Consider the following 24,260-nt stretch of genomic DNA (forward strand, 5'->3'; position numbering starts at 1 on the left):
ATAGCAGAGCAGCAGTAATTTTGAGAACTTGATAGGATAAGGATAGGGAGGTTTGCAGTGGCATGCTTTGGTCTCCCATTTTGACAATTCCTGATGATTCTTGTAGATCAAAGACACTGATCAGATTTCTTCTTGTCCCTTTCCTGTCATAATGGGAAACTTGGTACAAATTGTACAGTATTCTGAGCTGGAAGGGCACTACATGCTGGAGTTAATTGATCCCGGTCTATAATACCTCACAGCCAGCAGGACGAACTTGGAATTTGAGGTTATTTAAGAGGATAAAAAGGAGTGCAACAGCTTTATTGCAGTACTAGAGGACATGCCATGTTGGCTGTAGATGGGAAGGTGGCCATTTGTTTGAAAGAAGAGTAGTCCTTTTGTCACATTTTACTGGGTCCAGTGCAAGAAAGGGAGTGTTAGAGACATACTTCTTAAAGGACATAATTTTATCAAATATTTTTTATGGCTTAGAAAACAGCTTTGTGCTGAGTTTCTGACAGAGGCTGTGTTTCGTATGTAACACTTGGAGCATTTATGAGCATTCAGTTACGTTGGTAACTGTGCCATGACCCAAAGATATGCTCAGCTGGTGTGGTTGTATTTGGCTATGTGGGTGGAATTTCTGTCAAAGGGTTTGAAGTGAAGAACTGAAGAGAAGAATAATTCTTGTGGTCTTTTGTATGCGTGGCCAAACAGCATCCTTCTATAAAACAGAGCTGTCAGTATTTCAGCCTGCTGGGTGTCTGATCTATTATTGCTGCAAAGAAAACTTTTCAAAACTCATCTGGTTAGAAGACTTCAGAAACAAATACAGCAAATGGCATTTAAAGTGCTTTATCTTAGGGTAAAGTTTTATTTCTAATTGAACCCTTTCTTAAATTGCACTTTCTTTGAAGAATATTTTGTTTGCCTTTCATTGTTTGTGGCTTTTTCTCAGGTTCAAAAAAACCTGTTTCAATTAAGAAAGAGAAAAAGCTTTGAGGAACTTGTCATCCAAAAAATGCAACTCTTTCTTTTATCTAAGCTTGCATAGGTCTGAGAAATACATAGCATATCTCCGATTCACTTGATTAGCTACTGAATTCCTTCCTCCCTGCAGTAAATGGGAGTTGTGCTTGCTATGTGATGTTTGTCCCCTCTGCAGCTGTGCTTTCCATTTTCCAGTTGTGCCACTGGGCTGTCCCTTACTTGAGGAAGGACTTGCCATCAGCCTGCCATCCAGAGCCTGTTTTAACCACAGATCGTTCTTTGCAAATCAGTACAAACAAACAGCAATTGTCACACATCTCTGACCTTCACCAGACTCTTTGGATCACCTGCAGCCTTTGGAGCTGTGACTCAGACAGTCTGGCACTGTTCTCCAGGCCAGCAGATGACCTGCATACCAAAGGGGGCTGTTGATGGCAACATTCCTTCCCCAGTGGACAGACCAGATGGAGGGACTGTGCTAGGAAATAATGTCTCCTGTACTAGAGCATGATCAAAATGTAAGAAAGAACTTTTTTACTGTGACAGTACTTGGACTTTGAACTAGGTTGTCAGGAGAAGTTATGGAGTCTCCATCCTTGGAGATGCTCAAACCACAATGGGACATGATCCTTAGCACTCTCATCCAGCCGTGCTTGTTTTGAGCAGAGATTTTGGGCTAGACCATCTCCAGAGTTCCCTTTCTGCCTCAGCTGCTCTGTGATTCTGTTCTCTCCAAGTACCTTAGCGGCTTCAGGGAAAGACACGTGGCCATGGCTAAGGGGTGGGTACAGTCTCAGGTGAGCTGACTGTCCCTCAGCTGTGTCTGTGACAGCTGAGTGCTCTGGTAGCCAGCCTAAAGAAGCCTGACACCAGGTCATTTTCACGCTTGACCCTTAGATGCCATAACAGTGCTCTTGTCCCAAACTTGCCTGGCACTGTTGCCTTTGAATAATCAATGGAAACAGCAGGGCATGGAAGGGAGAACAATCCATTCTGTGCCACCTAAGTAGAAAGCAAGTTACCTGAGAGAGAGCTAGAAAGAAGGTCTCACAGAGAGGCAGCCAACCAAGTGGGACCCTCATTAGGTACTCTGTGTTTCTATCAGAGTGACTAATCTCCTGAACTGTGGCTGAAAATACAGCCAGAGTTAAAACAGCTGCAGGATGGAGGTCCTGGACATGATTTTCATTATATCTAATTTAGTCTATGAAGCCTTGAAGGCTAATGCAGTGTATGATAAATCGGGTGACCACTGACAAGAATGCCATGTAGGATCTTGCATGCTGCTGCAGAGTAAACTGGAACAGGTAATAGCTGAGGCAGAAAGCATCTCAAACTCTGTTTGGCTTCCACCAGGCAACTTAGGTGCTAACAAATAATATGAGATCAAATCCAAGCTACCTATTTTCTGGGGAGGTAGAGATGTAGGAAAAGCCTTCTTTTGTGTGTGCTGCCATCCGCAGAGCTCTGTCTAAGTGCTCCCAGTAAGTCCCTCTAGCACTTCAGATTCGTGAAACAATGCTGCTCTTCCTTTGTTCAATTGGAGCTGTGCCTGTTAAAGATTTATTTGTATTTTAAAGTGCTCTGTTTCTTTATAGGCCTAGTCTAAGTCATGTGAAGATCTCCTGTCTCTTTGGAGATGCTGTGTGCCTTAACAGGGAGAGGAGGATTCATGCACTGGATGTCGAGAGTTATTAGCCTGAGAGAAGAAAATGCAGGCTGGCCTGTTTCACTGCACCAAGCTGCAGCTCTGTCTGAGCAGCTGCAGAGGACAGGCACACGTGTGCCACCTTTTTGCCTCAAACGGGGCGACGGGCTATGAATTCTTTTCTAATGACTCTGGCACTGGGGGACTTCCGTTGTCGAAGGGAGTTGCTGGTATTCTGGGCTGGCCTCGCTGGCTGCAACTCAGACGGGTGTAGCAGTTTCTGTTACAAGGCCCTGGAAAGAGGGACTGTTTGGAAACCAGCCAGGACAGGATCTAGCATACTTCAGAGCTTGAGGCTGTAGCATCACAGGATCTCCATGTGTTCAGTATCTCAAAGCTGCATGGGCATGTAATAAAATCTTGCCCCAAGTGACTTTTCAAGGCTCAAAAGAAAGGTCCTGGCTTCTCTTCCAGCTCTCATATTGGCTCTGGAGAATAATTCTATCCTTTTAATGGATTTTCTGCTTTTGTTTTTCTACTTATCAGTTATTAACTGCCATCAGTTATTTAAAGCCATGGTCAGCATTTCATGTAGCAAAGGAAAGCATGAGATAATAAACTGGTGACCTTTTCTGGTCAAAAGAGTAAACTTGTGTAGCATGTCCACAGCTGAAAAGAAAAAGTATAATGAAATGCAGCTCATTTAGAGCTTCTGCTGAATTTTGAAGGCCAAATGCAAGAAGTTTTTGTGTTTTTCAGGAGGGGGAGGCCTGAAGCCATAACTGAGCTATCCAGGTGTGCTGATGGAAAAAGGAGTGGACTTGTCCAAGGGAAGGATTTCATCGCAGTGTGCCAGTTTGGTCTTATCAGATGCTCACAGATTTACAGAGTAATTTAGATTGGGAGGGATGTACAGAGGTCTTGTCAAACACCCTGCTCATAGCAGCTCTAATTAATTCAGGTTGTTTAACGTTGAGGCTGTTTAACAGAGCTTCTGTCAGTTCTGTTAAACATCACTGACAGGAACACTCAGTTTAAAAGTAATGACTGACCGCTGTCTTTGGTCTGAAATTCATGGCATGGCTTGAGTAACTGGTAGACAACTATGAAAAACATCTTTGATTTGTAAATTCCAAAGATGTTGCTACAGGACTGGCCAGCGGTCTTCTCTAAAGGTGCTCTTTGTCTCTAGAGCCCGTGAGCCTGTGTTAAGTATGCAAACACAAACCCAGGTAGTCTGTTATTACCATTCTTAGGCAAGCAGTGTGTCTGACTGGCTGGGCTGACTTTGCAGGGTTAAATGGAGAGAATGGTCATTACATCTTTTTACACTTTCATTCACAAAATCCTGTGCACCCACATTCTTGGATTTCCACCCCATGCTTTGATAGCTGTGCTGCTTCCCTAGTATTAACCAAAAAAGGTTACTAATTGCCTAGGTTGCTGAATTACACCCTAATACCAAGCACTTTGCAACTTGATAATTTATTGTGGGGAAAATTATTTGTTAATTATTGTCTTTTCTTGATCTGTCTGTACCATTGTTCCTGGGGCACAGGTATGTGTAAATTAATTTTGCATCATCTGAAAGAAGCAAGGGTATTTCCTTATTTCACACTGCTTTGCTGGACAGTTCATTTTAATGGCTAATTAATTTGCAAACAAAAGCAACCTACTTAAAGTTTTATTAGGCAGGTTGCAAAATATTCTTGATTGTAAGAAAATGAAATAATTTTTTAGGAATATCTTTGGTTTTCATATTCTGGAGTAACAATAGGAATAGTCTGTCCTAGTGTGATCTGAAAGTTACCAGAAGTTCATTCACCTGGTGCCCAATCCCTTTTCTCTGGCACTTCTTCCTGAGAATCTTTGCAATTCTAATAAATGTTTTTCATTCTTGTTTCAGGGCTCAAGGTCTCAGGTAAATGATGTCTCAAAATATACCTGTTTGCTAAAACCTGCTTCTCTTGTAATATGTCTTTTACCTGATCCAGGTGGTTAGAGTTTGCCACTGAACTTCTGCATGCATCAGGGAAAAATCTCTGCATCTCATAGGGTAAACACTTCAAGGGCCACTTTTTCCCAGCATAAAAAAGAAGAAACAAACAAAAAAACCAAACCAAACAAACAAAAAAAACCCCAAAAAAAACCTGGGAGAAAAAAAAAGGATGAAAAAACTGAACAAGGAATTCTAAGGTATTTTCTTGGCTCCTGCATTGAATCAGTTTGTAACCAATCTCCATCAAGTGCTTGAGCTCCTGTGGAGGTGTGTGTATTTCTGGGTGGAGCACAGAATCCTTTGTGCACAATCTTTTTTGAGTTTTACTAATTTTGAAAAAGAAAATAACAGGGTAGGTGGTGGGGAATGGAAGGTACAGCCCAGGGAGGATATTAGTACTTGGCAGGTACCTGTGTACTCAGTCAGTAAAGCCCCAGGTCCCAGGTAAGGTAGGCAACTGCGACAAAGCCCTTTCTACAGGGAGCTTGGAGAATCCAAAAAAACCCAATTGATTTGATCAAGGCAAATGAAGAAATTGATGTTAGAGAAACAGCAGATGCTGTTCAGCAGTGATCAGCTTTTCCCACTGTCCTCAAAATGGTCTGCCCAAATGCTCCTACAATTGCATTGAAATGCCTGTGAATGGATAACTTTGGGGAAAGATGGAAAAGGACTTGATATGTTTAGGTAAAATTTTCTTCAAATCTTCCTTGTCTTTTTTTTCCCTCCCCTCCCTTCATGCTGAGACTGTTTCCAGAAGATAGTGAATGTTCCAATAAAAATTACTGAAATCTTGAGACTTCATTGGAAAACCAAATGCTTCAAGATTTTTGGTACAAGTGCATCAAAGAGCAGAAAACAGATTTGGATTCTGGTAATTTTACTTCTTGTTTTATGATTTTCAATTTTTGATGTAAATGCAGATTTTCTCACTAGTGAATCTCCATTTTCCTCCTTTCCAGCTGGCCCTGAAGAATCACATTTGTGCTGGGAGAAGGGAATTCCAAGGAGATTGGTGGCCCTTTTCACAGAGTAAGCATTTTCCACAGGCGGGGTTATGCCGACCATTAAATGACTAACATGTAATTAGGAGGCTGGATACTTATAGTTGTCTTGTCCCTGATGCCAAGGGAGTCCAGGACAGCTGTGGATGAGTGAGCACCGAGGCAGATTAGGCTTGGCTGACCAAGCTATTTATGTCCATATTTATTTTTGTGTTAGCTCTCTCAGAAGACAAGTGACGTAGCGTTGTGGACAGTGTGGTGCCTCTCTGCTGTGGGTTTTACAGTGAGCGTGTGGTAGAAGGTGCAGCCACTCAGTACAAGGCCTGCTGTAGGGATAAAAGCTGGACAGAAGGGGAGTGCTGGAAAAGGGAAATCTCACGCACTTCCTGTTTCGCTGTAGTGAAGAACGAGTCTTCTTGCTTGGGCCGGTTTATCTTCTCACTCCATCTCTGCCTGGGGAGCTCTTTGATGCGGAGCTGATCGGAAGGTTACAGTCTCCTTATCAACTCCATGCTTACCTCTGTTTGTTTTTATTCTGAAGTTCGTTCCCTCATTTTGCAATAACCCACAGGGTGCTGGGTGTTGCGCCAGCTGTGCCTCAATGAAGGATCTTCATTCAACACCTTTCCCTTCCCGTCACACCAGTCAATGCGACTCCTGCGTTTTCCAGCACCATTCGCTGCGCAGTCCAGACTTTAGTCAAGCCTTCGTTGGTGGTCAGAAAGGCTACCAGGCCTACCGGGACCTACCATGGGATCTTCAAAAGTAGGTGGCATGTTTTAACTTGGCAAGTTTAATTTGGAGGTGTAATGGCGGTAAAGGGTACTGTCTATGGGAAAGCTTTAGGGCTTCAAGGACATAGATCAAGAAGAGAAATTTCTTTTTCCTCTTGCCTTTGGTGCTCAGTGCTCTATCTAAGTCTTTCATCCTTTTAGACTTGGGGTAAATCATGGATCTGTCTGAAATGTGCAGCCTGAAAAAGAACAATAAATGGAGGGAAAGCTGAACAGGAAATTGCAGGCTGAAAGGGAGGTTTTGGAGGTTGTGGTCTGGATGAAAAGAGTAACGTGGCTGGAGTGAGAAATGCAGAGAGAAATCCTCTCTAGCATGGCCAGGAGCACAATGATTTGCTGTCTGTTTAGAAAGATGATGTGATGGCTCATGTTGACACTTACCTTTTCTTCCTTCTGATCATCTTATTCTGCTTGCAGCAGGCTTTTATTGCAGTGCAGAATCCAATAAGCTCTTTTGTGCCAAAATCAAGCGTTAATAACATGATTTTTGGAAAACATGGGGTTTAGTCTGGTGTAGCTGCAATAATATTTCCCCCAAATCCTGCAAAAACTCATGATTAAATTAAGTGATGGCAGCACAACTACCTAAGGGGAACACTATAGGTGTTCATCATTCTGGTTTTGACCCCTGTATTTTAAGGAAGAAGCCATGATTTCTAGGGAGTAATGAGCAGATGGTTTGCATTGGAAAGTATTTCATGCAGTCAGAGATGCTGGATATTCTTAGTTTTGTTTTACCATAACAATATTTAAGGCAATGCTGGAAAGTTCAGAGTATTTTTACAGAAATAAATCTTCCAGCTGCAACACTCTACTGCTATGTCTTGGGTCAGAGCAGAGCTTGGGTCACAAAGGTACAGGAAACCTCTTGGAATTTTCTGTTTAACTCACTGGGTTCTGGATTCATGTGGCAATAGGGGGATGCTCAGTCTCCCATGCGTTTGTTTTTTGTTGTTGTCTCAGCAGTTGATGAAGCTTAAAAGTATGACCTCAGGAACAAAATTCAAAAGAAATTGAATTATTTTTTAGCACCCTAATGATTTGGCTGGATGGTTGAATTTTTGTGTGTGATTGTTAAAGATTACGACATTAATCTTGTCTCTGTGTTGCTTTGGGGAAATGGCTGTGGATGATTCCAAGATACTGCTTATTTTTTCCATCCTCACTATTTTTAAAAATTGGGGTTTTAAATAATTTCTGGGCATGTTGAAATAGAAACGTTGTTTCTGGATGGACAAAACTTATTCTTTGTGCCCAATGAAGTGTTTTTCTCATTTTGTGGGAATAATATCATTTTAGTCAAGAGTCCTGACTTTGCCAGAAGATGAAGTTCATCTTTGTGTTCTGTGCTGCCTAGAGGTACCCTGCTCAACACCCAAAGATTTTCTGCCCTGTTTAATATCCATAACTTAAAAGGTATGCTATTCTAACTGTCAGGTAAAGAAGAAATCCCCATCAGCTGTGATTACCAGTTTGTGCATGTTAGATAAAGAGGGAAAACTAAGTGAGAGTTCTCTACCTAACAGAATTGAAAAGCCTTTTTTTTTCTAGTTAGATGTAAATCTACTTGCCATGACTTGGTGATATCAACAGTGGTGTAAATAATTTTAATGACAGTGTGCTAGAGGGTGGTTAAATAGCATCTGAGTACAGTTTGTTTGCTTCCTAGTTAGGAAAGGATTTAATTGTTTAAATGGTTGTTTAAATTATTATAAAATCTAAAGTACAGTGGGAGAAATCCATGTTGGATAGTTAAATATTTACACATTTGGGAAGAGATGACTAGATGCCTAGTCTCGATCTAATCCCCTGTGCAGCCTGTTAGATGTCCAGAGTTCTTTGCTGGGCAGGGATGTGGATCTGAGTGTGGAGCTGTAAGCTTTGCTGTTTGAGCTCATCCTTCTCTGCCTTAGTCCCATATGAGAGCGGAGTTTCACTATTAGTTTTATCCAATTCCAAGATGCCTCTTTTCAGAACATTTAAAGCTAAGTTGGAAGGTGTGCTCTGTAAAATCCTTCAGGAAGCCAACCTGCTAAGGAAAACTGGGTGGAGTAGACAGCCTTGCTGGTCTTGTCCCACTGTTGTGCTGCGTCCTGCACTCTGGGAAGCAGGTGCAGTGTCCCATCTGCAGCTTCCTTGTGAAGATCTCGTGCCTCGGCAGGGTGAGGTACAGAGTAGCTGGTGTTGTATATGGCAGTCTAAAAGTGAATATGCAGGTGGAAATGCAGTGCCACTTGCACCAATTTGTCATGCAGTAGGTGGGCAAAATGAATGCAAATTACAGACTGCTGAGGTGTAGCAGGAAATAGATACCAGCCCTGGTGCAAGGACACTCATGTGCCACTGGCATTAGTGGGAGTTTACCTTGATTATTGCAGGAGGCAGATGTGGTTCCTGCATGGTGCTGAAGAGAAACCTATTCTGCTCAGCTTGTCCCGGAGTAGACGCTGAATGGAGGAAACCCTAGTGAAATACTTCTGCTTCTGGTGCACACCCCACCTGATTTGACTGATATGGAATTGGTACCATTTATGTTTCCTTGCTGCATTCACTCAGTTTCTGGCCATTTTAGACAGGAAAACAAGAATGAGACAAGAGCTCCTCCTGAGCCTCAAAATCTTGCCGCCTGAGCAAGCCCCAGTGTAATCCCAGCAGCTTTTCTGGCCGCTGCTGTTCGTTTTAGAGGGTGTTTCAGGAGTGTTTCACTTTATTGATTTTTTCACATGCAGTTTTATGATTGGGCATTTTTGGTCAGCATAAGCTTTGAAAATCAAGGCATTTTCGCCTTCTACCACATACTCCTTCCATGTTTGTGTGTTTTATTCCTCCTTTTGAAGGAAGCCAAGCTAACACAAAGCTTGGGATGGCCTAATTTGACATGCTTCTGATCCAAGACAATCTGAAAGCTTCATGTGGTCTGTGGGCAGATTTGGTGATGACAGGGGGACAGATTTTATACAGAATTGAGCATGGGAATTATCTAGTTTCTCTGTCACTGGAGAATTGCCTGGGGTTTCAGTATCAGCTGTACCACTTGTCTAAGGAGCTTTCTCTAATTTCAGCAGCATTTTTCCCATGAAAAAAATCTGTCCATCTCTGTTCAGTGAAAACACATTGCTAGAGTACAGCATTTCACTGTGTATCTACCCAGCCCAGCAACTGTTTATTAGATATTGTGGTTTAGCCTCAAACAGCAACTAAGTGCAATGTAGCCTCTCACACCCCACACACACCACCCCCCCATTATTGAGGGGAAAAAAGATAAAAACCAATAGGTTGAGATAAGAGCAGTTTAATAATTGAAAATATTATTATTATTATTAATAAAAATAATAATAAATAGAGAGGCAGGAAAAAAAAAGTACCCCAAGAAAGACAACTGATGTACAATACAATTGCCCACCGCCCACTGACCAATGCCCAGCCCATGCTCCAGCAGGGAATGGCACCTTCCAGCCAACTTACCCCCAATTAATATACTGAACATGATGCTCTGTGGTATGGAATATCCCCGTGGCCAGTTCAGGTCAGGTGTCCTGGCCATGCTCCATCTCCGCTCCTTTTGCACCTGCTCACTGCCATAGCATGGGAAACTGAAAAGTCCTCGACTGACAGGGAGCACTACTGAGCAACAACTAAATCATCACTGTGATATCCACATTATTCTCACACTAAGCCTAAAACTCATCTTTGTATCAGCTACTAAGAAGAAAATTAGCTGTATCCCAGTTGAAACCAGGAGATAAAGTACAGAAATTATGTATTATTATCCAGAAATGTAAGCTTTTAAACTACAGAAGAAGGTGAATGCTTTGGGTCAGATTCTGAGTTGACATAATCTGTCACAGCTGCACACCAGCAAAAGGGCTGGTCTGTCACATCAAACTTGCAGAACTCCTTGGGAGCAATGGTAAGTATAGTTTTCATATACCAGTAAACAGATTTATTTCAGGAAACAAATTAAAACACATCACTGTCCTACTATTTCTGTATTTGTATATTACAACTATTGCTATAGTGATTTTTATAGAATTTTTTTCTCAAAGCACCTTAAGAGAGAGGTAGTACGTGTATTCTAAAACAGGGGAGAAATTTTGTCAATATAAGCATGCCTCTCTTGTAGGAAGGACTAAAAGCAAAGGACGTGTAATAGCCTGCAAGAGATCATCTCTAGATGACTGTTTTGGGTTTGGATTTTCATCAGTCTGTCTTGTCAGCACCTTTCTTGAGCAGCCACTGTCAGTGGGTGCGTGCCAAAGCACAGCCTGTGCTCTCTTTCCTGGTGCCTGCTGACTTAGCTGGACACTGTCTCTGATACAAAGCTCACTGCAGGTAATGGAGGTGTTCCGCAGGTGTCCAAGTGTGATTCCAGCCCTGGTGAGGAAAACCTTTGAGGCTTTTCCTCTGAAGCAGACAGTTTGACTCATAGAGGGCAGTTATAATTCTGCTTCTTTGCAAGAAGTGAATCTAAATTTCAGTAGGTAAAAGACACTAATTTCTTCTGTAAACTAACAGTTCCAGGCTTCAGTGAGGCAGGTGTGTGTATGATTTATTTAATGCAATGTTTATCATTTGTTTATTAAACAGCACCCTTAAAAAGCCAGGTTAGGATATTAGGCAATATTTTTAATTTTCCTTTGAGACTAGCATTTTTTCTTCTGATACTCTTCTGTTACTAAAAGTCAGATGTAATTAACTGTGTCCTTCTTATGCCTTCTAAAATGCATAATGGGAGGGATCCCTCTGGCTCTGTGTTCATTGGTCTGAATTCCTCCTTGTTGAGGAAAAGGTTCCTGGAGGGCTTCTTTGTGTATGATGTGAAGGAACCCAAGTATGGAATGCAGGGCTCCAAATCATGTACCACTGTTCAGGAAAGGTCTCAGGGGGTATTTCTGGGAAAATGTCAGCTGAATGTCAGTTGAAAAAGCTAAGACAATGTTGGGAATTATTAGGAAACAAAGAGAGGACAAAAAAGTAAAATTGTTATGTCAGTGTAAACAATTCTCTGTCAGTTTTTGTTGTTTCTCTTTGCCAGCAAGGATTTCACTCCTCTTCCTCATTGGAAAAATCTTAATCTGAGACTTGGCAGTTTTCTGCCAAGAGATGACATCCAGTCCTTGCTTGCAGTGTGTTTGAGATTGCTTCACAGGCATGGTGTCCTGGGAAAGAGCAGAGTTTTTTGGGGAAGAGGGAACAGCCACTTTAGCTGCAAGCAGAAGGGACCTTGTCAGAGGTCTGTCTGTGGTCAGTGGGAAGCTTTCAGCCTCAGGTACTTGGTTCAGGCTTAAAATTTCCACTTCTACTCTGGAGGACTTCACTGACCTTCCCAGCTGGAGTGTTTTTAATCTTAGTGTGCATTTCTAGGCTACAGTCCCTGTTCCCTCGCTTTGAGCAGACAGCTCCCAAGGAGTTAGCAAAGACTGCTTGACCCTTGGTCTGAGAGAAATAAATTCACAGCACTGAACTTTTATCAGCTCTCTGCAGAGTATTCAAGCCCTGACAGATCATCACATGGATCTCAGTTGTTTCAGTTCTGTCGTAGTTATTTCTCTTGTGTGTACTGAATCCCTGTAGGTACTGTTCAAGTTTATGCAGTGGGACATGTCAGATAAAGTAATTAATTTTTGAGGAATGACCCTTAGAAAGTACAGCAAAGCAGCAATAAAGCTCAAAGTTAATGGGAATCAAAAAATATCGGTTCAGTGATCTTTGTGGGTTTGTCTCACAGATATCTTTCAAAACCTGGATTTTAAATTCTCTTAGTCTGCAGCATGTCTGTTCAAGATGTCTATCCAGATGATACAGCCTAACCAAGGATATTTGGCTCAAAAATGCCTTTTGTTTTTGAAACCAATTTTCATTTTTAAAAGAAATTAGGACTGGAGAATAAAATTTAACAGCTGTTTCATATTTCTATATAAAAGGAAGGGGGAAAGTTCAAGATAAATCAAGAAAAAAGATGTCCAAGTCCCAAACAGCACCCCCTCCCCCCATTAAGTGACTTTCTAAGATGAATTTGTCAAACAGTTTCTTGTTTGAGGAAATTCAGTTTAGAAGCTGGTGCTGAGACCCCTCTGCACCTCTTTGAAATGATGTTCTCAAACAGGTTTCATGAGTTAAGTGAAAGTCATGTGTGTGAATAGAATTACACATGTGAGTAAATATTGTGGACTGGGGCTTCTGTTTGTTAATGATGACATGGAACTTGAAGTAGAAGAAATAAAGAATAAGAGTTACAAAAACCGTTACGCTATATGCAAGGGAGTGCTGAAAAGGTTTCACATTGATAGTACTCTGTTTAACTGTGTCCCAGCCATGCTACTTCTGCACTGAAACCGCTGTTTCAGTGATAGGATAGGCAGTAATTTCTTCAGGCTCACCTACTGCGGTGCAGAGGTGGCATTCAACCTTTCAAATGGGCTTCTCCAACCCAGCATTTTGGTTTGAGGTTACGCCAGGATCATTATAGCTGAAACACCTTCCGAGTGTTTTCCTTCTGTGCAGCCTAATCAAGACAACTGCTTTTTAAATGAGAGTATCCACAAGAATACAGAAGTAGGTTGTCTTAAGTTACATGCATTTTTTTGTTTGTTTTGGTGGCTTTTCTTGCAACTCAGTCTCATTTCAAATATAGTAGACACATTTGCAAAGCATGTAAGCCATACAAAAGACTACTACCTGGAGTGAGGGAAAAAACCCCAACAAACCATAAAACAGCAAATGCACATGAGAAATTAAAATTGAACTCACCACTGACTTTATGATTTCACCTAAAAGCTTAGAAATATTCTCGTTAGTGAGGTAGAGTCCTGACTGTTTATACTTGCACATTTTTCATTTCTGCAGTTGAAGTTTTAAGGCAGTTTTCATAGAGTAGTCTCAGAAATAATTTTGGAGGTGCTTATCTCTGAACTGTTAACAGGACTATTTAATTTCAGTCTTTGTTTTTTGGGGGTCTGGTTGATTGGTTGGTTGGTTGCTTGCTTGGTTGGGTCTTTTTGTTTTTTTGGGGTTTTGGGGGTGTTTTTTTTTTTTTTGCTATGGGGTCACAAATGAGTTTTGACACAAACTTGATGAGAGGTTAATGGCTGTTAAACAGGATAGCAGGAGGGAAGAAAACACTAAATAGGACATGCAGAACAAGTCAGAACAGATCCAAGTGACAAATTATTACTCCCATTTTCATTCAATCACATATCATGATATTTGGCCTGAGTCAGTTGTTTTCCAAGCCAAAGTAATGATTGTAATTGTAAGGTATCGCAATGGAATTAGAATGAAATATCAGGATCTGCTTTGGTATTTATAAGCTGTGCACAGTTGCTTGCTGTCCCTTTCCTGCACACAGCTGCAGGGGTCACTTGCAATTATTTCAACTTATTTGAATGTATTTAAACTTCTGGCTCATGAGGTGTGTGTTCGGGGAGCGAGCTGTGTGTACTTTGTATGTGGGAGCTCACTGGGGTACCTCACACCCTTGGGAGAGGATCCCTGCAGCCTGGTTTCCTGGGGTAGGCTGTACCTTAACCTGCAGGTGTGCATGTCTGCATGAGTGAGGTATCTGAAATAGAATAAAGGACCAAAAAATTGTGTCTCCTTGTTCTGTGTTTTGTAATGGCTGATAATGCAATAGAAAAACGGCTTTAAAGTTCTTAAGGAGTCTTTGAGTTTATAGACAAAGACAGAATTTGCTGTAACCAACCTTTTTTCAGGCAGTTTTTGTTTATAACACTGACTGTCCATTGGCTTTCCATGAGTTAATTTGGATTAGTACCCGCATAATTAAGAGCACAACAGAGAGAAGCATCTGGTGAGGCTTACTACTCACATGTCCTTGCCCTTCCCTGTCATTCTATCACTTCAGCAAATACTGCTTAAAGCAGTGCTTGCGTTTGTGTTTAGATTCAGTCTGAGTAAAACAGGAAACACTGGCTGGCCTTCTGAAATTTCTTTCTCTTTTTTTGTCCAGCTCTGTTTTGAAGGCTGAAATGGATTGAGCAACTGGAATCATGTATAGATATGTACTATACAAAGCATGAAGTGCTTTTTATCAATTTTACTGCACAAAGCAGTTTTGGGAGCAAAGGTGCCAGTGTGTCTGATAACTGATTTGCTTAACCAATTAAAAGCTGCATACATTGCTGTGTGAAAGTTCACCTAGCTGAAAAATAAGTTTTATTCTTGAAAATTTCTAGTCAGGAGTCACATGAGAATCTTAGTGGGACTCCTATTTAATTTGGCCCTAATAATACCCAAACCCTCAAACCTGTCTGTGTTCCTTTACTTCTAGCACATCCCAACACCTATATCAAAATAGTCTTGAGTCATGGTTTCATTTTCAAGGGTGTTGGGTGAGAAGTCAATTAATATTGCTGGGAAGAATCAACTAATGTTGAGGGATAAAACTTTAGCTTAATTTTTTTTTTTTGGGGGGGGGGGAGATGGGGGCCTTAAATAGAAAAGGATCTCCTATTAATCTCCCTTTGTTCTTATTTTCCCCCAGAATTCATCAGTCAGCCATCAAAATAAGACATCTCGAGCCCTGGAAAATTGCTGTAATTGTTATTGGAACAGCAGTGGCAGCAGCTATCACCATTGGTCTCCTTGTTTATTTTCTGGCATATGGTAAGTTTTGCATAATGTATCACTATTCCTATGCTTAGTGAATTTCCTCTGTGCCTGTTGTGCCAGATGATGCTGGGAGTTTTCACTAGTCTGTCTAAAGCTTATTTGGGGAAAAAACACTGGCTTCTTTAGAGCACTCTTTCCTTCCTCAACTAGCATATTTGCAGACCTCTTAGGAGCATTTTCTGCTGTGCAGGTTGATTTAGGGCTGTGGTTTCTGTTGGTTTTCATTTACTTACACTCGTTTCACATTTTTCTCATTATCTACTTCTGTCATGAAGTCGACACACAAGTGTCTGGTCTCCCTTACATGAGTGACAAACAGAGCCTTCTGCATGTCTGTCTGGGGTGTTTCTCTGTTCCCTATCCCTGATCACTAGCAGCTTCCTGCCAGAGCTTGGTGTTGAGTGGATAGGCCAGGAAGGAAGATAACTGAGCAGCAAGGTGCAGGTTGTGATCCTGTGTGAGCCCCAAGTGCTGCTGGTTGGCCACAAAAGTAACTGCTGGGTAAACTTGGATTAGATCACCTAACTGAATTGAGTACTTGCTCTTGGGCTCCTGGCTTTTGGAAGCGGTATTTGAATGGGTTGGATACAGGTGAAGGTTCATCCACTCCCTAGATGTCTGGATATAATTCAGTGCCAGGTGTTTCTCTAAAGTTCATTCATCTTGGTACTTTGAGTATTGCCTGTTCCTCTTCTTTCCCTTACAGATCAGAAGCTGTTCTATTACAGCGCCAATGTAAAAATCACCAACATCCGGTACAATAATGAATTTTCCAGACAGTCCTCAGGAAGGTTTAGAGACCTGAGCGAGAGGGTTGAGAGACTGGTAAGTTTGGACCATTGTGCCTTTCCATTAAGGACTGTGTGATAATACAAGAGTCATTAATGTGAACAGCACACTCGGAGACGACAGGGTCTGCTGTACTCTCAGTTGCCTGGTGGGCAGCCCTGGGAAATGGATAGCATGAGAGGCATGACCATATCTGGCAGAGCAGGCACTTGCCACTCGGCATCTTCTAGCCTGTCACTTCTCTCTGTCCCTGCAGTGGTGAAGTAGATATTTAAAATAATCTCAGCTTCCTCCTATATCACTGATCATAGAATCACAGAATATTCTCAGCTGAAAGGGTCTCACAAGGACCATGAACTCCAGCTCTCAAGTGAAATGCCCATACAGTAATTGAACCCACAACCTTGGTGTTTTTAGCAGCAGGCTCTAACCAGCTGAGCTAATCTCATCGTTTGTGTGTGTTCTCTTTCCATGCCCTGAGCCTGGCTTTGTGATTTATGTCCCATTGTCTCTAAAGAAAGCATTCTTTTCCACCCTCTCCTTTACAGGGTGGGGAACTCTACCTGTTGGGCTGTTACTGTGTGTTGAGAAAACAACACACAAGCCCTTTTCCTGCGCCTTTGGTATGTTTTGTTGGGAAACACTCCTACAAATAGCAGAGGCTGCTGAGTGGCTCTCAGTCATACAGCAGCTATGGAAATAAATAGACACATTGCAATTTCCTTTCTTGTTTTCTCTTTGAGACACTACCCCAGAGATGCTAATTACAGAGTCCTCTCTATACAACAAAAAGCACGTGATTGTGCTTGTATCTTTTTGTGTTTCATTCATCAGAATCCAATGCATATCTCTTACCTCCTGTTTGGCAACCATGCACAGATACCCAGTTAATAGGACAATCCTCTGCTCCCCACTACCATTTAATTTAGGGCAATGTCACTTGTCCACAACAAAATGTGAGCTGTGCTGGTCATTGCTCTGGAGAAGTAGGGTGTTGTGTAGGGACTTGGCAGTGCTAGCATCTCTTCACAGCTCCACTGCTGAGGGCTTCAGTGATCTTAGTCAAGTTGTCCTCTTCTCTGTACATGTCTGTTTTCTTTCTGCCCTCTTTGTCTACTGGGACCCATACCAGATTTCCCAGGATGTGCTTCTGGTGCATATCTGCATGTATAGAGTCTTACACAAGCTGTGTTTGCTTAGGTGCTACCACTTTACTACTGTTACCTAATAATTGCAGGCTTTTCACCTTGTGATATAGGACCTTGGAGAGGGAATGTTCTCCCTGACCAAGAAGACTTTGCATATTGCTGAGGGGGAAGGCAGAGAAGGACTGGGAAGGAGTCTGAGGAATAACACTTCATTGAGTACAGTTCCCACTCCATTCCTCCTTCATTTTATTTAAAACATGTGCCTCCTTTGGCAAAGTAACACTTATTTTAGCTGAGAAGTTCTTTCAAGACAGTGTCCAATGCAGTCAGATTTCCTCTGAACATGCCTATCAATTTAGATGCTTGAATGGAAGCCAGTGCTTTAGAAACCCCATCTCCTCTCTGGGTGTTGAGCAGTTCTGACAGCAGTGACAGTGCAGGTTGAGCAGTGAGAACCATTATATCAGGGCATGTTAATTGTACCTGATAAGTAACACCATAACAAACATACACAGAACGGTGTTGTCTTTCCTTCATTCCTGTAACTTTTCTTAAGAGCGGTACTTAATTCAGCTGTTAAATTCTATGTTCCTCTCTCAAATTCTATGAATTCTTTGCTTATATAAATGGTCCCTGCCATAAGTTTGACTTTTTGTGGTTTTAGCTCCGGGTGTTCCATTTAAGAAGGATGTATGAGATTGCGAATTGTCCGTAACGTTACTAAAAGCAACGCCATACACTCATAACACAGTGTGTTCCTTGTAAGTCTGATTTTATAACAGCAAAACTCATCTCGTGGTGATAAAAATCAAAGCAATCTTTCCAGATACACATATCCTCTTGATATCTTGACAGACAGCTGTCTCAGAACATCTGCATTTTTATTCTCAGCATCTTCACAGCAACTCTCTAATAGAGGATGAGAGAGTTATTTATCACATTTTCTAATTTGTTTGGATTTACCAAGACCCTTTGCAGTCTTTCCCTGGCTGGTGTCAGGGTTTGGGTATCCAAGCCTTCCCATTGTCACAGTAGTAACAATACCTTAAGCTCAGGTTGTGAAACAGTGAGTCAATGCAGATAAATGCAATGTCTTTCTCAACACTTGGTGCAAAGTGAACAGAAGTGAATCATCTCTGATAATCAGAAGCATTCAAATTACCTGAGTTAGTGCAACTCCCTGCCAAGTGTTCCCTTCTCTGACTCCTTCCTGAAGAAGCCCTCCTTCATTTGTCTCCAGAAAGACCCAGAAAGGAGCTCTTTTCAGAGCTGGTGTTTCACCAGGAAAAATGTTTTTGCTTCCATATGGAAGTCATATCTTGACTTCCTTGGGACCTGCAACAAATGCCTGATGTTTGCTTTGGTTTCCAGATTTGAAAAGTAACACCCATTGTGTGAACAACATTCCTGACTCTTATCTCATTGAAGGTGGGAGGAAATGCAACCAGATCATGCCAGAGAGCTGATGAAGCCGGTGCACCAGTCAACATCTCAGGGCTGACTGGAAAGTCTGGAAAATGTCTTTTGGGGTGGAGCTGGGGGGACTGAGGAACAGATGATGAAAGGTCTTTGCTCCTTGACTGGCTTCCTGTGAGTGTCTGTGAGTGTTCCCTTTGTGCTCTCTTGAAAAATCAGACTTGACTGAATGCCACCAGGGAAAGAGAGATCCAGCTCACCAGAGCCTCCTTGTTTTTCTAGTTGGACCAGTCCCTCTTCCCTTGCCAAGCTAAAATGCTCTGTGCCAGACTGTCCCCTCTTACACCGGATAAAAAGGGCACAGTCATAGTCTTATGGCTCCTTCTCCAAGGAGCCTTTATTTTATGGTGGGTTCACTTATTGTGTGGCTCATCTGCACAACTTTTTACCCACTGTTTTTCTCCAACTCCTGCACCAGACTTGGATTTCTTTTTCTTCTCCCACAAAATGCATTAATTCTTTTGGATTTCCCAAGAATGCCTTGGAGACCCTAACTACCCTCTTACTAACAGCATCCTGTGGGAGATTTCCAAGGACCTGCTCTATGCTTTGCTTCTTCAGCCTCTCTGGCGTGCCAAGGAGTGGAGGCAGCTGGGACAATCAGATAGACCTGGGTGACTGGGATGATCCCACTTGCCTGCTCTGGGCAGCTGCAGTAACTGTCCTGTGTGTAGAAAGAAGGGTGGAGGGGTGTTGTGTCTTGTGTAGAAAGACACATCCCCAAGGGAAAGGGATATGCAGTCAGGAGAGCTTGAAATGAGTATCTCAGTCTCTGTGGAAGTTGTCTCAGCTGAAGGCTGGCAAGTTTCTAGCTGTGAGAGAGAGGTGGATATCAAACAGCCACAGCAGGTGACTCCTTCAGTACATGGCTGGTTGCTCAATAGAAACAGACACCAGCCTTTCCCCTGCCCACCAGAGGTTTGTAAACGCACCTGTTGGCTCTTCTTTGCCACTACAATAACCTTCTGATACTTCCTCCTAGAAGTTGTGGGCTTTCCCCTCTTCGAGGAGAGCCTATGCAACCCTTCTCCTTTCTCAGGCACCTTGTATCTCCCTGTCTCTTTCTCTGGCCAGAGCTGTTCCCAGCTCTGCTGTCAGGCTGCTTCTCCCTGTCCAAGTCCATGTGTCTCTGTGGAGCCTTGTGTTGGACACTGTACCCTTCCCAGCTTCTGGGGCTGTGTCCTGTCTGTTATTCCCTACTCATTCCTGCTCCCATGTGCTGGTAAGCTGGGCTGTGAGCTGGGTGGATGGATGTTCCTCAGGCTTGAGTGTAGCATGGCTCCCTCCTTGGCTGGTTAGGTGGCTGGGGGAGAGTTGAGGGGTTTGTTTTCCCTCCTGGAGTGCCTTGAACAATGGAATGGACTGACATGGATTTCCCTGTTGTCTCATAATCCAGAACGCAGCTGGGCTATCCCCTGTCCTTCTACCATCTGAAACCAGCACAGAACTAACTTGCTGGATCTGGGCAGAGTGGTTGGGGATTATATTAGAACAATACCTGGATACTTCCCCTGGGAAACTGCTGCCTATCCAAATATTTCTCTGGAATTAATGGAATTTTATCAAGTAATTTCCACCTCAATACTGGGCGTCGTGTGTCAGGACATCTCTTTTAGAAAGAGGTATCTTGCTTCAGTGACTTCAAGTGACAAGAGAATCTTTTACATCTTTAAGTACAGATGTTGGGGGAAAGTTTTTAATGAATACAGCTCTTGAAGTTTGTCCTGTTTGATAGAGCTGAATTAGTGTGAGTTTAATTTAATGTCTCTACTGGGTATTGCAGAGGCACTTGAGATTGCACAGGAAAACGCTGCAGAACAGTTCTGATAACGGTGCCTGTTCTCGGTAGGTCGAAGGGCTGACTGCTAAATCCCTGCACTGGAACTGGTGAGGAAGGAGGTGATGCCTTTTCCTGCTCTTAAAATCAAGAGTCAAACACTTAGAAGGGGAAAAGGGATTTTACCTTGGTATTTATTTTAAGGATCCTTAGGTGCACACGTCCAGGTTGAATGCACCAAAATTCACACTGCAAATCACACCCAAAAGATCTGGTATAACATTATAGGTCTTACTACTTAGCATATGTATCAAAAATTCCCCAATGAGAGGCTTGAATGAGCCCCCCTCCCCAAGGAACCTTCCCCTGGATGGTTCTATCTCAGTTTACAGAATGTGTTCTGGAGAGGACCTTGGGGTCTGGGGCACACTATCCTCTACCTACGAAGCTTCTAAAATGTTTAGTCTTGTAGCTGAACAAACAAGTCCAAGAATGTAGGTAAAAAGCACTAAGAATACAGAAGTTATAAAAAGGTATAACAGGAGTATAAAAGAAAAGGCAAAAAATTTTCATGGCATCAGAGGCAGTTTTCTCCCTTGGGAAATTATGATTTTAGAGGTTATTAAGACACTTCTCTCACTATGAATGGTGTGGAGAAGAACCAGAGAAGCAACTTCCTTCCCTCGCCCCCAGCTTTAACACCTGATAACCCTGTTTGGTGGAAGTATTAGCCTTCAACAGGATGCTTGTAACTTAAAGGTTCTCTGCTTTATACCCAGGGATAAGCTTGCATCATCCCAATATTGAAAAGTGTCTTGTATCCTGTAAGTTGTGAACAGTTTACTGTCACATCTGCAGGGCCAAAGGGTCAGTCAGAGTTCTAATTAGGGTTTCCATCTGAGCTGAGCTCCAAGGAAGCCTATCTGAAAACACCAAGAACACCAATGAGTGAGCAGATGAGGCTGCTGTTTTATGGCACTTGGCCTTTTAGGGTCACACGTGACTCAAGTCTTCCTAGGGAGCAGAAGTGTGTGTGTATTTGGGAGAGAGAGGGTGGTGAAATACAAATCCCTTCAGAGCAGATAGCTGCAAAGCCAGGTGAAACTGCATGAGGTGTGTTTGTCACACCTTCCATGTGGGTGTTTAGATAAAGCTCAGAAGCCTGTGGCTTGCTCCATCAGTGCCTTATGGTCCTTGGGTTGGGAGGTTAATTCAGTAGGAGCAGATCCCCAAGGCAGCAGGTTTTTGAAACACTCCTAAAGAATTTGTTCTGGAAGACCAGACTGTGAGGATCATTTTAGAGATGATAACTAAACATGCCCCAAGAAAAGGGAGTATGCTGAAGTTCAAGGGAGTCTAACATGACTCTCATTTTTACAGCAAATGGAAAAGTACAGGTATCTACAAGTATCATGTAGCTTCGTTTGCTGTATGTGCAAACCCCCCACTTATTTTCCCCTCTTAGCCCCTGAAACAAAAGAAAATTTAATATAAATGGGCCAAATCAGAAATTATGATATCTGCAGCACCCAGATCTTTCCAAGGGCTTTTCAGAGTCCTTCAGCACTCAGACCAAACTGAGTAAGAATGTTCTGGCTCTAATAAATTTCAAAAGAGATTTGCTAGTGTTTACAGATAAGGATTTCAAAATCTAAAACCTAAACCTCTATTTAAACTCAAGCATTCCTAGGCTTTATATGTGCTCCCTAAGGTACCTACATAGTACCAATATGAGGTGAAAAGAGCAGAACTTTTATTGAAAGATGTTCTTCTTCATCACTAAAGGCAATTTGATTTGCGAATGCATCTATAGTACAAAAGCCAGAATAATTAAGCTTTTTAAATTTAGATTTTAGAGACTTTTTAAATAATAGTTTCCCTTTTTTCTTATTCTGAAAAACAATATTGTAAAATGGGGAAAAATATTTTAACTATGTAGAAAAAGTTATTTAAGGAACATTTTGAGAAGAAAAATACTAAAATAAATTTAGGGCATTTGATAACTTCTGTTTTATAAGCTTAATTTTAAAATGATTCTCACAAACAGGAAGCATTGTCCTTGGACTAGCGTGGTACAATTGGGGTGCCCTCTATGGGTAGCTGGGGCTAGAAACTAAGCAGAAAGGATTTTCCACGGTAATTCAGCCAAGAGGGAAGCAGCAATGGATCGGTGGCCAAAATGACAGCCTGGCAACTTGTTTATTTAGCTCTGGAATTAGAGGTTGACAGCACACTTGACTGTCAGTATGTATATATACAGGTGTGGCCCTAAAGAGATAGGTGAAATGTAGTACTCAGAGAGGAAATAACTCACAGAAAACACCTGCATCTCACTTGTGATGCTGTTTTTAGAAGTTCCTATTGAAATTAAAAGAAGAAAAAGATCACTGGCATAGGTATATACTGCAATGATTGGAGAACTGGGATGCTTTCTTGCTTTTTAATTTTGTTTCCAGTTTTTCCTGTTTCCATGGGTCACAGTAGCACAGGAAAATAAATATTGAACAAAATATGAAGCACTTTTAAATGCTAGTGTGAGTCGATGCAGTGTAGCACACGAAGCTGTGGCTTAGTGCCTTTCATCACCTCTAAGAGCTCAGACTTTCAGTGAGCTTTACCCAAACTGCATGAATTTCCAGGATGAAATCGTTAGTTATCAAAAATGTGCCTAATATCCAACTTTTTTCCCATGTAACTTCAGTGATCCTTCAACTTATTTGATTCTTTGACTTACTAATGCAATACAATTTTCTCAAGTAATAGGCATGAAAGCTGATTTTTCTTTTAAATTTTTTTTCTTGGTTCATCAAAGCAGAAATTGTAATATGCGTGCACAAATCCAGAAAAATCATAAGACACCTCACCCCCAATAAAAAAATAACTCTAATTCTGATCCAGTGTGCATCATGAAAAGCTCTGAAATGTGCACAAGGAGAATGGATGTGAACCTGAGCTGGAAAAAGGAATTCAAAATGAAGTAAAGCACAGCTATCGATAGTGTGTGTGATTAAGGGTAGAACCTTATCTTAATTATAGACTCACAATCCAGAATTACTGCATTGTTTGCAAGTAATTATATCAATGAAGTGATTCAAGATGCAAACTGGTGATCAAAATCTGGCTGGTCAAGAGAGTGGCTGCTTAGATTCTGGTGTTGTCCAAAGGGAGAATCCAAATTCAGTACAGAAGTTGTGTGGTTGGTGGTATTTGGGCACTTGTAAGCTGAATACATCACCAACGATCTTCCTTAGATTTCATAAAACTTTTACTTTCTTAAGAGCTATTTGCTCTTGTATTTCAGCTCCTTACCTCCAAGTGTTGTTTAAAAAAACCCAGAGGGCACACAGTCATTTTCCTGGGGAAAGTGTGCTGTATTGGGGAGAAGAAAAACCCCAACCGCAAAGCCCTTCTCTGGATATTGGAATAGATGCTCTTCTCACCAAACTTTATTTTCTCTCTAAAAGTTGGAAAATCCCCCCGCTAAGCAGACAAAAGTTTAATAGCAGTGTGAAAGTTTTAGGAAGCTAATTATGGATAATTGAAAGCAGGGAGTAGGAATGGGAATACTTAGGTGACCTTAATTCCAGCTGTCACTAATACACATAACTATAATGAAACACTCATGTCATTACATGCCTTTGAAATTGGTTGCACCAAGCATAAAGCATGGCACTTTAAATCCTGACGTTATCCCATGTATTAGTCCTCTTAATTTCTTTTATCCGAAAGACCAATCATTTTAGGAACTACTGTACTAGGACAATTATTCCTCTTTTGCAGCTCTTGCCTGCGGGAACCATCCAGCTGAGCTCCTTACTGCAGTGCAGTCAGGCAGTGCTTACTCACCCCTCAGCTTTAGCAGCCCTGTTAGCTTAAACCCCGTGAGGAGTTTGTGATGCCATTCGCAGATGTTTGGGATCACACAGCTCTTGCCCACTGTGATGTGTGCTGTCTTTGTGTGTGTATGGTTTCTGATGGGAAGGTTTCTGATCCTCTGGTTTGCTGGAGGCATGGGGACCATT

The 24,260-nt window shown here is 41.9% G+C and overlaps 1 protein-coding gene across 2 annotated transcripts in view; it reads left to right on the forward strand.

The window, feature by feature from the left end:
- Positions 1–5,763: 5,763 nt before the first annotated feature.
- Positions 5,764–24,260, forward strand: part of LOC121674991 (transmembrane protease serine 11E-like) — a 43,238-nt gene continuing 24,741 nt past the window's right edge. The window contains exons 1-4 of one of the 2 annotated variants that reach the window (XM_042049923.1): positions 5,764–6,110; positions 6,195–6,388; positions 14,921–15,042; positions 15,755–15,873. In XM_042049923.1, the coding sequence (XP_041905857.1) occupies positions 6,225–6,388; positions 14,921–15,042; positions 15,755–15,873 (405 nt within the window). In that variant the 5' untranslated portion in view covers positions 5,764–6,110; positions 6,195–6,224. Of the gene's footprint in view, positions 6,389–14,920; positions 15,043–15,754; positions 15,874–24,260 lie in introns of both variants that reach the window. The other variant, XM_042049922.1, reaches the window with a different exon arrangement.

This window comes from Corvus kubaryi, unplaced genomic scaffold (assembly GCF_017639235.1).
Source record: "Corvus kubaryi isolate FWS band 111438036 unplaced genomic scaffold, C.kubaryi_AGA036_p1.0 71, whole genome shotgun sequence".
In the NCBI taxonomy this organism is placed as follows: domain Eukaryota; kingdom Metazoa; phylum Chordata; class Aves; order Passeriformes; family Corvidae; genus Corvus; species Corvus kubaryi.